Source organism: Anguilla anguilla, chromosome 10 (genome assembly GCF_013347855.1).
Source record: "Anguilla anguilla isolate fAngAng1 chromosome 10, fAngAng1.pri, whole genome shotgun sequence".
Taxonomy (NCBI): domain Eukaryota; kingdom Metazoa; phylum Chordata; class Actinopteri; order Anguilliformes; family Anguillidae; genus Anguilla; species Anguilla anguilla.
Window position 1 is genome coordinate 2,422,718 of NC_049210.1, and position 14,010 is coordinate 2,436,727.

General features: G+C 50.5%; 1 protein-coding gene across 7 annotated transcripts in view; it reads right to left on the reverse strand.

The window, feature by feature from the left end:
• LOC118206940 (N-acetylglucosamine-6-sulfatase-like) overlaps positions 1 to 14,010 on the reverse strand; it is a 28,952-nt gene that overhangs the window by 3,750 nt on the left and 11,192 nt on the right. For 4 of the 7 annotated variants that reach the window (XM_035380128.1, XM_035380133.1, XM_035380131.1 and 1 more), the window contains 6 exons: positions 3,724 to 3,783; positions 3,440 to 3,643; positions 2,946 to 3,011; positions 2,236 to 2,334; positions 582 to 749; positions 17 to 99 (listed from right to left, as the gene is read on the reverse strand). In XM_035380128.1, coding sequence (XP_035236019.1) covers positions 17 to 99; positions 582 to 749; positions 2,236 to 2,334; positions 2,946 to 3,011; positions 3,440 to 3,643; positions 3,724 to 3,783 — 680 coding nt within the window. Of the gene's footprint in view, positions 1 to 16; positions 100 to 581; positions 750 to 2,235; positions 2,335 to 2,945; positions 3,012 to 3,439; positions 3,644 to 3,723; positions 3,784 to 3,946; positions 3,982 to 4,430; positions 4,528 to 4,608; positions 5,247 to 14,010 lie in introns of those variants that run through there. The other 3 variants (XM_035380129.1, XM_035380130.1, XM_035380134.1) reach the window with 3 other exon arrangements.

Consider the following 14,010-nt stretch of genomic DNA (forward strand, 5'->3'; position numbering starts at 1 on the left):
GCCAACGGTACCACACCTCTTGCGAAACGCGTCGTCCAGGAACGCGATCGAAGTGTCAGACATGGGGTTGAGGGCCTGGCGAAGAAGCCAGTGTTTATCCTACAAACACAGACCAAAACAAACAAACAAACAAACAAGAGTCAGTGCTATGACAATTACAGTCATAATACTGTAATAGACTGGTCTGCCCTCTAGGTGGCAGCGATGATACAGAAATAAAGATAATTTAATATCCATATATCGCATTAAAATATATTAAACTGGCTTCAGTGACCAACCATCCTTCTGATTTCAACAGAAAACCCCACTCCCTGTCATGCCCACTGAGTACAGTGATGTGCCTTAGGGCAGAGAACAATCTGTGCTCTGTTTGAATCTTCCCCTTTTAACTTGCTTGACAAGCAATTTAAAAGCTTCCTGGACACCACCAGCCCCACTTACAGGGACACAAAACGGTCCGACAAGCACAGGCTCGTAAGGACGGCTGATGAGCAAAGTGGTCCTGAATACCCCCCCCCCACCCCACCTCCCATCCCGTCATCCAGAGCACGGTTTTCGGGGGGGGGGGGAGGGGCGGTTACCTTTCCCGGCTTGTTGAAGCTGCCGTCACGGGGCGCCTTGGTGCCGCTGAAGGCCCCCTGGTACTGGGGCGCAGCCGTCCAGGGCGAGTGGGGCGCGGGGGGGGACAGCATCATGAAGAAGGGGCGCTGGGGGCTCCGTTTATCCAGGAACTCCAGGGACCTGTTCGCCTGAGGGGAGGGCGGACGCACAAAAGCAGGCCTTGGCGGTGGGGCGGCAGTGTGGCGTAATGGGTGAGGAGTTGGTCTTGTAACCTGAAGGTCGCAGGTTCGATTCCCAGTTACTGAGCAAGGAACTTAACCTGCATTGCTCCAGTATATATCCAGCTGTATAATTTGATGCAATGTAAAACACTACATATCAAAATTTGTGTAAGTCGCTCTGGATAAGAGCGTCTGCTAAATGCCTGTGATGTAGAGCCTGTGTGAGTGCGTGCAATACTGGCAGCCCCCGTGGCACCTGCGAGTGCTGTATAGTGATTATGCTGCAGTTAACAGCAAAAGACCATGGACTGGCACAGAAAACAGGCAAAAATGACTGTGCATGAAATGAGTCAGTACAGGCAGGACAGCCGACCCTCGTAAACCCCCCCCTCCCCCCCCCCCCCCCCCCGGTCTCAAGAGCAGGGACCTGTAATGGTTCACCTATGAAACAGCAGCTCTTGCACAAAGGGACAGAGAATGTTAAATGCATAACCCGGTTGCCTGTTTAAAAAAAAAAAAAAAGAAAGCAGGAAGTAAATATCCAGACGGTATGGATTTTCTGACAGGCTGTAGCTGATTAACCCGAGGCTATAAACAGAACGTTTACCAGTCTCAGCGAAATGTTTTTTACAATTCAATATGTGGCGCCCCATCGCTGGCCCGTAAAGGCTGTAACCCCACCTTTACAGCTCTGTAAATTCAGAGTGCAGGACTCACGGTCCGGCCTGATTCAAGCTTGTTTCTTTTTTTGTTGTTTCTTTTTAGTTTGGAAATTCAGAGTCATGTGACTCACTTGCCGTTACCCAACAGCTGTAATGTTATTAACTTGCATACGATCGTTCGTCAGCCTTTATTTTTGGAAGACATTTCTGCAAACGACAATCCTAATTTGCTTCTGTGAGCATTCACAAGCCTGTTTAGAAAAACCTGTTCTACCTGTTTTTTTATTGCCAAAAATAAATAAATAAATAAATAATGAGCAAGAATACTGCCTTTTAAGTTGTCTTTGTGAAGTTCAGACTCATAATGCTTAATTCATAAATTCAAAAAAAAACTCTCGTCTACAAAAAAATGTCACAGCAGAACAGGTCTTTCAACTTTACCGACAAAGCATTATGGTTTAGTCACATGAGGTCTCAAACCAGCTCTATAAGCTGACGCTGAATGCTTATTCAGTGCACTGGCATCGAGCTGAAGAGGACTTTCAGTGCATGTGAAAAACCCAAAAAATGACAACAATGAGCATTTGACGTTTCTGCCAAGACACCTCGACAGTAATGTGATGACCTCATTCAAGCCAGTCCATGAAACGAATCAGTGTACCTGAAGCCACAACCCACACAGCTCTGCTCAGCAAATATGCGGTATCATAGCAACAACCGAGAGGCCGTCTCACACAGGTGCGTAGAGCGGGGGGGGGGACGGGGGGGGGGGAGGGGGGGGGGGGACTCACGATGAGGTCAGTCAGGTAGTCCTCATCGTAGTGGTCCCCGTGCTTCTCTTCCTGCCCGTTCACTGACAGGCTGTAGTTGTAGTACTTGGAGTTCCCCACCTGCAGACATGGACGTGACACACACACACCTGTTCGTAAAACCAGATGCGTCGGAACTCCTGCTCTCCGCAGATCAGCGGTCCGTTGCTATGACGCCCAGTGGATGAAGTGACAAACCATTCTACAAACCATTTAAATCAGAGTGGACATAGCGCTTGCCCGGCAATGTCAATGACACTGACAGGCTGAGAGTAGGGATGGGAATCAATTTAGATTTTTCTGATACCGACACTAAAACAATCAATTTTAAAGCGATGCTGGTTTAACGTTAGCTAGCATGCTAACGGCACCCGCTGTCACTGACTGAGTCGACAGAGCGAGCGCACTGTTAGCCACTGGAGGCGTGCCCCACCGAAACCTGCACAGCGATTTGGTCCGGTAGGTACCGGCCGTATGCGAACCGGTGCCACAGCGGTACTGGGTTTCGGAACCCAACCCCAGTGTCTTCAGTCTGGACTTTCAGCCGCTAACCCGTGGCCATTTTAAAATGACTTCTTGATGCTCAGTAGTAAGGTATTACATTCAATAGCAATAGCAGGCTAAACGGGGGGGGGGTGGTTGTAGAAATGTGTCCATAGCGATGAGCCCAACTCAGGTGGGCCGAAACTCACCAGAGCATGCCACTGGTCCCACCCCGGAGGGATGTATCCCACGTCCCCCGCTTCTTTCAGCCCGTACTGAGAGAGGGAGAGAAGAAGAGAGAGAGAGAGAGAGAGTGAGAGAGAGGCTGGGGCAGAGGAGAGCGCCACCTGCTGGGGGTACAAATTAAACTGAACACGCAGCCCATGGGGTACTTGGAAAAATTAACTGATCTGGAGCCATCACTCAGAGGAAGAGGAGCAGAGACCGGGTTTTAGAACCTGGAGGCGCACCTTCACTGAAACAGTTATTTATATTTGACCGGCCATCATAAATGAGCAGCAGAACTGCGAAAAACATCTATGACACAAGAAGTCTTTCCCCTGGAAAAATGCAAAAAAAAAAAAAAAACAGGAAATGTGAATAAGAGTGTCCGTGTTTGAGCTGAGCATGTGACCTTAAGGGCAGTCGTGACTTAAAAACCCCTTAAAACAGCGCACAGTGGCACAGGGGAGACGCTGGTCACCTGGTTGAGGTACTTCCCCCCGTAGAAGGTCTGGTAGTACTGCTTGTTGAGGTAGACGGGGAAGGCCAGGCTTTCCGGACCCTTCTGCCAGGCCGGACTGCTGCAGTTGCCCGTCAGGGAGTTGTTGTGCACCTGGTGGTTGTGGGGGTACCTGCCCGTAAGGATACTGCTCCGACTGGGGCAGCACAGGGCCGTCACCGTGAACTGGGGGGGCAGAGGGGAGAACTATTCACCGCTGAAAAATCCAAGTCTACCAGTCAAAACTTTCAGCTGATGCCACTTACTGCATTGGAGAAGTAAACGCCTGCATCACCAATCAGGGACCTGGCCTGCTTCATAGGGGTCTGAATCATGGGGGGAGAAAGGGAAGTAAAAACGGGGTACGGGGTGGGTATGGGGTTATGGGGGGGAGGGGGGGGGATTAAGAGAACAGATTGCAGAGAAATCCAAAGACAAAAACAAAACAAAAAGGAAGAGTTCCCAGCTTCTATTTGTACTCCCACACACCTTAGCTCAGCGGGCCGCGTCTATTTAGGGAGCACCATCGGGTCCTACAGTCCCGCGCTGCGCGCATTTAACACTCCCACTTTGATGCGCGCTCAAAAAAAAAAAAGTAAAAAAAAAAAACTCGTGATGAACCAGTTCTCATAATTTCCTGCTACAGTCATCATGCCAGGTGTCCCGTTCCAGAATTACTCATGTCGTTTTCAAATAAGGCTAACTGCATAGTATATGAGCTGCGCGTTTCGCATACAATGTCTGAATCGCGTTGATTTGTGACAGCCGGTTTTGTGGCCGCTTTTGTGATATGTACAGCTGGCGCATCATAACTGAATCTTGGTTGCGGCCAACGAGCACAAGCAGGCTATACTGGTCCCATAATTGGGGAAGGGGTTACAGGAAGTTTACAATAAGGAACTGAACACTTTACACAATTGCCTACATTCTACATCCTGACATGGAACAATGGCGCTTAGTTAGAAAAACCCACCATAATCTGATAACGAAAACTGCAAATGAACATATGCTTATTTGCGGTTTGCGATGGTCAACAGATATGACTCGAACAATCACCAGTTTTGCCATTTTTTTGTTGGCAAACCCCGCGCACGCATTTGTAGCCGGAATAAGTATTATTATTTTCTCCTTCACAATTGTCGGCCTCTCACCATTCCCCCAAGCACCACATCCTGGTCGTCAGTGAGAATGAACACGATGTTGCTCGGATTGGCGCACTCCGCGCACCTGAGCGCGAGCAGGCAGATCAGCGCGAGAAGCGTCGCGGCACACATGTCTCGAGCTTCTTTTCTCCTTCTTTTGCCCTGGTGGTCCCAGTTTGCCACAGACGAGTCGGTTGACCGGCGCGCGATACCTACTTTGGTTGCACAATTGCGACGAATGCTAAACTGTAGGGAAAACAAACGGTAAAATAAGTTTTTAAAAACCCGTAAAATCTCCCAAGGGTAGCAGACGAAATGGGAGGGTCTGACGAAGACAGAGGAAGTAGCGCGCTATAGATTGAGCTAAACTCACATGTATGGTCACACTTGGTCATATGACATACTTGTTTCTCAAGAAAGGGGGACTTTAACCGGTTATGTCAAATTCTTAAATACATCTAGATGAGATAAGCATTTTTTACAAGAACGGTACAGACTAGCTCGTTATTTTTTTTTTTTACACATTGCCAAGTGTAGTAGCCTAGGAACGAACACTTGTTTCGAGAGTAGAAATCAACGTGTTTTTGATAAACAAGCAACATGATACAATTATTTTGATTATTCCGATTTCAATAATGATACTTGTTTATCACTGTGATTACTGTCTTTCCGTTGCACCGTGATTGCGAATTTAAGCACGCGCTCTCAATCCCATATTGCACTTTTGCGGGGGGTGTGTAGACCTGGGTGTTAAAGCATATTGTGACGAATGTTTGTAAAATGCAATCAGCGCTATACAAATAAATTTGATTTGATCATCACACAGCCACTATTGTAGATTTTTGTTCATGTAAACATGTTTTCCTAAATATGTAGGCTGTTGCTATTTTTGCTGATTATTCTTAAAATAAATATAGGCTGAAGTGTGCATTTTAATAATATGTAAACATGGATCTTCAGCTATTTATATGGAGATGGTCAAGACTATAGGCTACTGAATAATACAAATATGTCTCATGAATCAGAATTTAATATGGTAGGAGATGATTCTTCAGTTTGGGGGTGGGGTTATGTTAACACACCTGATAAAGTCAGAGGCAGAACAGCCATCTCAAAATCAGTTTACAGATTTGTCACAGAAGGATATTGGTGACAGAAGAATGAAGGCAGTTCACAGCCAAATGTGCTGGTCCAACGATGTGTGTGATGTGTTGCACGTTTCTGTGCTTTACTGATGAAAGTTCAGCTATTTACATGCACTCTCTATGGGTTTTATGTCCAGCGTATCAGGCTAAGATCGATCTCTCCCGTACAGCTTAGTCTGGGTGCTTTACCCTGTAGTTAGTAAGGTCACAGGCAGTTCACATTGTCCTTGAAATCGACAGGTTTTTAGTTCACCGTGAGAGACCAAATCAGGTGTATTCAACGGCATTCTGGATGAATACACATTATTTTGTAACCAACAATACCCCCTCAGAAATCCCAGGTGACAGTAGTCCCCCCCCCCCCACAAATAGCTCAGCAGGTGTGCGCATAGGATTAGAATTTTTCCACAGAAAATTATTCCGCTGGGGATATACAGAATTAGAATGTGCGCAAGAATGTATACCAGCAAATACACTCTAAACTCACATCTAATGCTGCTGGGCACAGACCTGTCACAGATTCCTGATTGAATCACTATTGCGCAATCAGGTGAACAGCTAGTGCCAGGTGCCTACGAGGGAGAAGACCAGTGTCAATATGTACATGTGTATGAGTGGAATAGAGGTGACATGGAAGCATTGTGTAACTGGTGAATCCAAGTGGAATAAAAACTGTTAAATGCAACAGAAGTTTCTGTGTTTCTCCACGTTAGTAATTAGAGACACTCAACTTGTCACAAAGAAAAACACAGAAGACAGCAGCGGGTGCACAGCGGTGATGTGACAGGCACTAACCCAGAGTGCACATCACCCTTACAAATTCAGCCTTCCTCCCTTCCTGCCTCTCCCATTACACTCTCTCTCCCTCCCCCTCCCTCCCTCCATCCCTTCTCTCTCATCTTGTTCTCCTGTGGAAAAATGTTCCCTTTCAGATCTGGATAAACCTTCATCGCCATCTTCTCATCTTCTCCATCCCTCGGCCTGTTACATCATCACCTCTCCACTCTTGGTCTAAACTCAGTTCTTTCTCTCTCTCTTTCTCACTCTCCCTCTCTCCCTCCCTCTCTCCTAGCCAGGTGTTCATGTCAGGCACCATTACCTTTCCCATCCCTTGGAGGTCCTGTTTAACAGTCAGTTACTGCAGTTATGCTGTGGTTAGGTCCTCACAGCCCATGACTATTATTAGGGTGGTTTGACCACCAGGTGGCACTGTTCAGAATTCCCTGAACGGTGCGGGTAGGTGGGGGAATAGATCGTACCAGTGAGGAGGTCTGAAATCCCCCAAAAAGCACTTTAAAAAAAAACAGAACAGCGGGTCCTACCGAGTGGGCTTGAGTCCTCCTCCTCCACTCTGCGGCTGATTGGTTGCCCAGGACCCCACCTGACTCCAGACCCACGGCTGATTGGTTGCCCAGGACCCCACCTGACTCCAGACCCACGGCTGATTGGTTGCCCAGGACCCCACCTGACTCCAGACCCACGGCAGACGGGCAGAGCTCCTCCAGAGGCCCGTTAGCATTAGCGCGTGTGGCGGCACTCTGCGCGGTCTTCAGACGCGGCTCGTTAAGCGTCGCGGACAGTCCCAGGCCACGGCACTTTCATGACCCCCCCCCCCGCCCCCCGGAAAACCAAATTACCGCTGCTTATTAGTGGCCTCCCGTCCTCAGAACGGTCCTGTGCAGATCACACCTCATATGGAACCTTGCACTGACCCATGAAGAGAGAGCTACTTAGTCTTAACACCCCCCCCCCCCGCCCCCGCCACATGCACATGCACACACACACACAGGCCGGTAGTGATCAAAATCCCATTCATTAAAGGCTTGGCAGAACACATAATGCCCCCTCCCCTCCCCTACTCTATACTGAAAACCGAAATAAAGGAGAACCCAGTGGCTGCAGAGGTGCTCCGCCCTTTTAGGAGGAGAGCCGGGAGGAGGCGTGGAGGTAAGAGGGAGGCGCGATGAATATTTCATCTGCTCCTCTCCGTGCCCTCGCCCTCGCGCGCTGTAATATTGATGGAGTCCGAGACTCAGCGGCACGGCCTCCCTGCTCAGCCCATTAACACGGGCCTGACGCCACCACTGCTGCCGTCTACGCCCCCCCCCAACCTACGCCCCCCCTCCGCCTACGCCCCCCCTGCTGCCTACGCCCCCCCCCCGCTGCCTACACCCCCCCCCACATCGCCTACGCCCCCCCTCAACCTACGCCCCCCCTGCCGCCTACGCCCCCCCACTGCCTACGTCGCCCCTGTCGCCTACACCCGCCGCCAAATCCCACACCGCCTATGCCCCCCCACCCCCTTTTCATCTTACGCCGCCAACCCCCCCCGCACACCCACCTCTCATCGCACGCCACCGCTGCCTAAGCCCTTCCTCCGCCCCCCCCCCCCGCTCCCCCCCCCGCCTCACTCCCCTCTCTCCGACTCTCCGATTCCTGCCAGTCCCGGGCCTGCCGCGGTGTGCAGCCGGCGTTCCCGTTTTATTGCGGTACTTAACCCCGCGTGGGAGGCAGAGACCCCGGTGAGTGTCTTTATTGACTGCTTTTATTTCCACTCTCAGCACTTTAAAAGCAGGGCACAGAATGATACCGGGTGGGTGGGGGGGTGGGGGCGGTGGGAGGGGGTGTGTGTGGGGGGAGGAGGAGGAGGGGGGGGGGGGGGGGGAGGGGTAATGTTCTTGTCCTGGAAATGTTACACAGTAGACATTTGCGGCTCTGACGATGTCGTATATCTCCTCTGAAATCCCATCCCAGAACCTGATCCAAATGCTTTGTCAGGGCCCTCGGAGTCGACGCGGCCGTCCGAAGGCTGTGTGTGTGGGCACATTCGCCGCGGAGCGCCAGACTGGCGCGTCTGTCCTCCGCGCGGCCCGCGGGCAGACGCGGATCCTATTTCGGTCGGCAGCCCGGCGGCCGGGACGCACAGTCATGGCGGCGGCTGGCGCCGGCGGGCCGCAGAAGGACACGGCGCGTCGCGTCCGCGCGAACGCGTCACCGGGTTCCCGAGAGACTCCCGCGCCCCCGCCAATCCTGCGCTGTCTCATGACACATGACTCAATTTCACCGAAACCTCCCAAAAGGTTTTAACAGTTGGCACGTTGTGGCAAACTGTGATGGCAAACCTCCGTCATTTCCGAATTCTCCCTGAAGATTAGCCGTTCGTGCGCGTCTCTCCCACCCACCCTCTCCCCCGGTGGTACCCCTGCGCCTCCTCTCTAAAACGCACCCCCAATGTATCCCCACAAAAATCGATTTTCGGTTTTGGCCAGTCTGTATAACCGTCTGTTACATGCAACTGTTGCTCCGTGTGTTGACACCCGGCGTCCTGTTCTCAACGGTTTCCCAACTCATTGCACATCGTGCGCCTCACCGATTGGACGGTGCGTGTGGCGCAATTACAAGTGATTGGACGATTGCAAAGTGGTGCAAAAAATCAGCGCGAGAGAAGTCATACGGACTCACAGTCGGTGTCGGGTTTCAAAGCCGTGACACCTGCACTGCTACTGCACCTCTAAGGAGGCTACAGAGCGAGGCTTAGCCAGCACACACAGGTGAAGGGTAGAGACGGAGGATGGGTTACCACACAGGGGACTACAGGGATGGAAGGAGGTTCTCTCTCTCTCCCCCTCTCCCTCTGTCTCTCTCTCTCCCTCTCTCTCTCTCTCTCCCGAGGCCCTTTGGGGAGAAGGAGGCAAACCCTCCACAATCGTATCTGTTTCCCTCAGATTCTCCTTCTCTCTCTCTCTCTCTCTCTCTCTCGCAAGCGTGACAGCACACAGGCAGGGGGTGGGGGGGTTTAGGGGGAGGGAAAAAGAGGGAGGAGGAGACAGACTAGACAGGAGCGGGGAGAAAGGCTGAAGGCAGACTGATTCTCCAGGGGCCGTGTGGAAGCTAGGTCACGTTCACGGCGGATCATGGCTAATTTTTTGGAGACGCGGCTGAATTATTCAGCAGCCTTTACCGGAGTGGGTTTTTTTATTTATATTTGGCAGCAGCGGGAGTCTTAAGGAAAGGCCGTCCTCTTGCGCGGCTCCCTAACCCAGCTTTGGGGACCGTCCGAAAGCACACAGGCGGTGCCCCAGAATGAGAGTACCCCCGTGCGTACGCACGTACACACACACTGCTTGTGAACTTCCACATCAAAGCACTCAACACTAATTATTTACCTTCGTTACGTTAGCGTACGAGGAAGCTGCTCACTTCCATGGCTGCTGTTAGCGACTGATCGGCAGGACTGCAGGAGTTCAGATAGCCGAAATGGGGCAGAACAGCTGCCCCTGCCCCCCCCCCTCCCCCCTGCTGGGGCCACTGCCAAACAGACAGGACAGAAAAGCAGTCCCATCAGGCCCGTGGGGTGATCAGGCGAACGCCGAACGCAATCATCATCACCATCATCATCATCATCATTATCGGCAGCACAGGAGTTGATGTGCTGTCACAGCTGATGCTGCATCCCGCGTGGACAGGGAGCACTATTAGTCAGACCATCAGGGGAGAGGGGGGGGCAGAGGGGGCGTGGGGGGGGTTCCTTCCAAACTTGTGACCAGCTGTCAAATTCTCCATTATAGGTCTCGATTCTGGCTCACACCAAATGGCAGCCATTTTTCTGTCAAACCCACGGGCCGGTCTGCTTCTCAGCGGGAAATTAGTTTCTATCCAGGCCTGTTACTTTCACAAAAAAAGAAAAAAACAAAAAGGGGAACGGGAACCGATTCCGTTTGGGGAACACAGCCCCCCCCCACCCCACCACTTGGACACCGCCATCTGGAATCTGAACAGGCTGTGCAGTGACCTGTCCAGTCAGCTCTGTCAGCCGCAAACGAAAGGCATTTTTACACCCAGCCCAGACCCAGCTGTACGTCAGCGCGGGTGGGCTGATGGGGGGTCGGGCTGTTTTGGGGTGTTACCCTGTTGATGTTTCCGCCAGTGTGAGAGATGTTCTCGATTACATTACCACCCTGGATGTGGCCGCTGCAGGTTCTGTGGAAGTCCTCTGGTCGCAACGCAAAGGGATCTCGACCCGTACTGCCTCCTAACTGGGCCTTGAGCGAATGTGCAGAGTGAAACAAGCCACCAACCTGGGGAACCTTGACCTAGCTGTGGCTCATAATTACCAGACGGTGCTGTAACAGTGTGGGAGTTTTATGAGCAGTAAATCCAGGCAAACTGCTGATGGGGACGTGTTTGCAATTCACACTTTGTAGGTCACAATTTTTTAATTCGGTCAGTCGCCTTCTTTTTTTTTTTTTTTTTTTTTTTTTTTTAACTGCAAGGACAAATCTATTGTTCTCGGAGACGCAACTGGTCATCAGACAGCGCCACTGATCAACCTTTTCCCGAATCTGTGAATTAATGAGACCTCCGTGCTCTTCACTGACGATTTCCGCAAAAATGGATTTCACACTGACCCTCCCGCGATGCATTCAAAATATTGGTGCAAACGACGAGAGTGATGTGGGCCCAGATGAAACTTGGCTTGATGACGGCTAATGTTAGATGGTGCGGTAAGCTAGCCGAGCTTCCTCCTCTTACCCTGCTACTGAACCCTGGCTCCTGAGGGCCCAAGACAATACGTGCATACCAAAGATGAGCATTGTGTGTGTGTGTGTAGGACACTACCGTTGTACCCTTGAGCAAGGTACTTAACCGAAATTGCTTCAGTATATATCCAGCTGTATAAATGGATACAATGTAAAATGCTATGTAAAAAAGTTGTGTAAGTCGCTCTGGATAAGAGCGTCGGCTAAATGCCTGTAATGTAATGTAATGTGTGTGGTGTGTCAGTCAGGATGTATGGTGTGTGCGTGTATGTGTGTTTGCGTGTGTGTTGTGTGTGTGTGTTCTTGTGTGTGTTTGTACCCATGGGATTCTGTACCACTCCCTGCTCCACTCTGAGGTTCATCAGCCTGTCTCTGCATCTGCACTTCAGGACTGTTTTCACTAAGGACACCGTGGGAAGCGTGTTTTTCCACGGGCACATTTTAAGCTTCTATTTCAGCATTTCATCTCGTCACCCTTTATGTGAGCCAGGCTACGGATCACGCCTCAAACACTCGCCCTCCTCCCCACCACCAAATTCTCCAATGAACAACTGATTAATCTCTTTCTTGTGAGAAAAAAAAAAGGCTGGTATTGAAATGGCTTCTGTAAAGATGCACCCCATCCCCCCCCCCCAACCCCAAATCCTTGGAGCGTCTCTTGGGGGTAGGGTGCGGGGCGGGGGGGGGGGCTATTGTAAGGGTGAAGGGATAAGGACACAGATCACATGACGCCCACCCCCTGGAAGATTAGCGCACAGAGCCCCCCCCCCCCCCGCGGCTCGAGCATCGCGGTCGCTCACGATCCCGCCACGCGCTGAGAACCCAAACCGTAACCGGGGTGACGGAGTCTCCCCCCCTCCAAATTGCTTTGTCGCAGGCACGGCGACCTCTTTCAAAAACTGTACGGTCGCAGAAAACAGCAACAAAAAAAACAACAAAAAAAAACCCTTTTTTTGCTGGCACTCCATGTACTAAATACTTTTTTTTTGGTGTGCGAATGAGCACCTGCTTTGCTTTGTCAAACCCTCTTTGACCTTTTGAACCGTCTCATAATCAGAATAAGAATGCACGTCGCTTTTGATCGATAACTCGTTTTTGTCTTGTTCTCGTCGGTCTTCTTCTCTGTTTGTGTTGTCTCTCGTAATTGCATCAATAAAAGAAAATTCACACTGCGGAGGTCTCTCCACGACATCAGAGCAGATATCGGTCTTGTCGTTTGTAGGTGTTTTGTTGTTGTTGTTGTTGTTGTTGTTGTTGCTTTCCCTCCTCCTCAGTCTGGTTGGCATTTGTTTGCTAGCTCAGAGGGTTAGCGAACGTCCCGCGTAGTTTTCTCAGCACAGAATGGACCCGCTGCTGGGCCTGCAGCTCCAGGGGTCACAAGTGGTCGATGGGACAGCCTCACAAATTCCGTGACTGTCCTGCAGACCCACCACAGCCTCATCACCCCCCTTCCCTCTATCCCCCATCCCCCATCCCCCCCACCCCCACCCCCACCCCCACCCCCCCCGGCCCAAATTGGTTTTTTGTCGCCTGAGGAGCGGGCGAGGACACTGGCGTGGCATGTAATTAGTCTGGCTGTGAGCCGGCCTGCCCAGGTCGACCGCATTACCCGGGCCACCCCCCACTGCCCCGCCGCCTGCCCCCCCGCCTGCACCCCCCCCCCCCAAAGTGCACCGCCTACACCCCCACACTGTCACCCTTCGCTCCAGTCCCAACGTCTGGCCACACCAGCCAGCGGGCTCAAAACAACGCACTCATTTATCACACTGTGCTGCGTGGTTTCAGTTAAAATCACAATAACCGAAAAAAGTATAATAACAATAATAATAATAATAATACATTACATTACAGGCATTTAGCAGAGGCTCTAACCTAAATGAAACCTTTAGGTTACAAGCCCAGTTCCTTACCAATTATACTACACTGCCGCCCTACTAATAATAATAATAATAATAATAATAATAATAATAATAATACAGAAAAATACATTTAGTTTAGCTTATCTGCTGCTTTGTGAGATGCACAATGTTTTAAGATAACCTAAACCTCAATGGTGATACCAGCGCTTATTATCGTCCAGATTTTTTTAAAAACTCAGAAGCACAGCCACTTAAATAAAACAATTACACCAGCAACTTCGGCCCTGCTGCATCAGCGGCTGTCCGGTCATTAATTAAGTGAAGCTGAGGCTTAGCTCATTCCAACGGCTGACACACCACCGGATGATGAAGTCGCATCAGTTGCCACCAAGGCCTGCACAAAAAGGACCATTTTGATGAACGGAACACAAAGATATTTGGACTGTGGCATAAACGAGACTCTTCCAAACAAAAAACAAATGCCCCAGTAATTTCTGCTTTTTTTTCTCCCCCCCCCCCATTTAGTTTTTTTTCCCATCTTGTTATAACAATCTATTTTGTTTTATCAATTTGCCGACAAAAATGTTTTTTTCACAGCGGCCTCGTTCCCGGTGCCGAAATGAGGTGCAACATCACTGCGTCTGAGTGGCGACGGCACATTGAATAGTAATAATTATTTTTCCCATTTCAATAACAATGAATAAAACTGCCTTTTTATAACCAAGTTTATTCATTGTTACAGTCTCTCCAGCCTGCAGTGCTGTTTGTGCGTCCACACTCAGAAAAGCAGGGTTGTGATGGGATTCTTTTGGAGTGTTCAGTGCTGAACACTGTCCACCTGGAGAACATTTCACCCTTAGAAAGGGG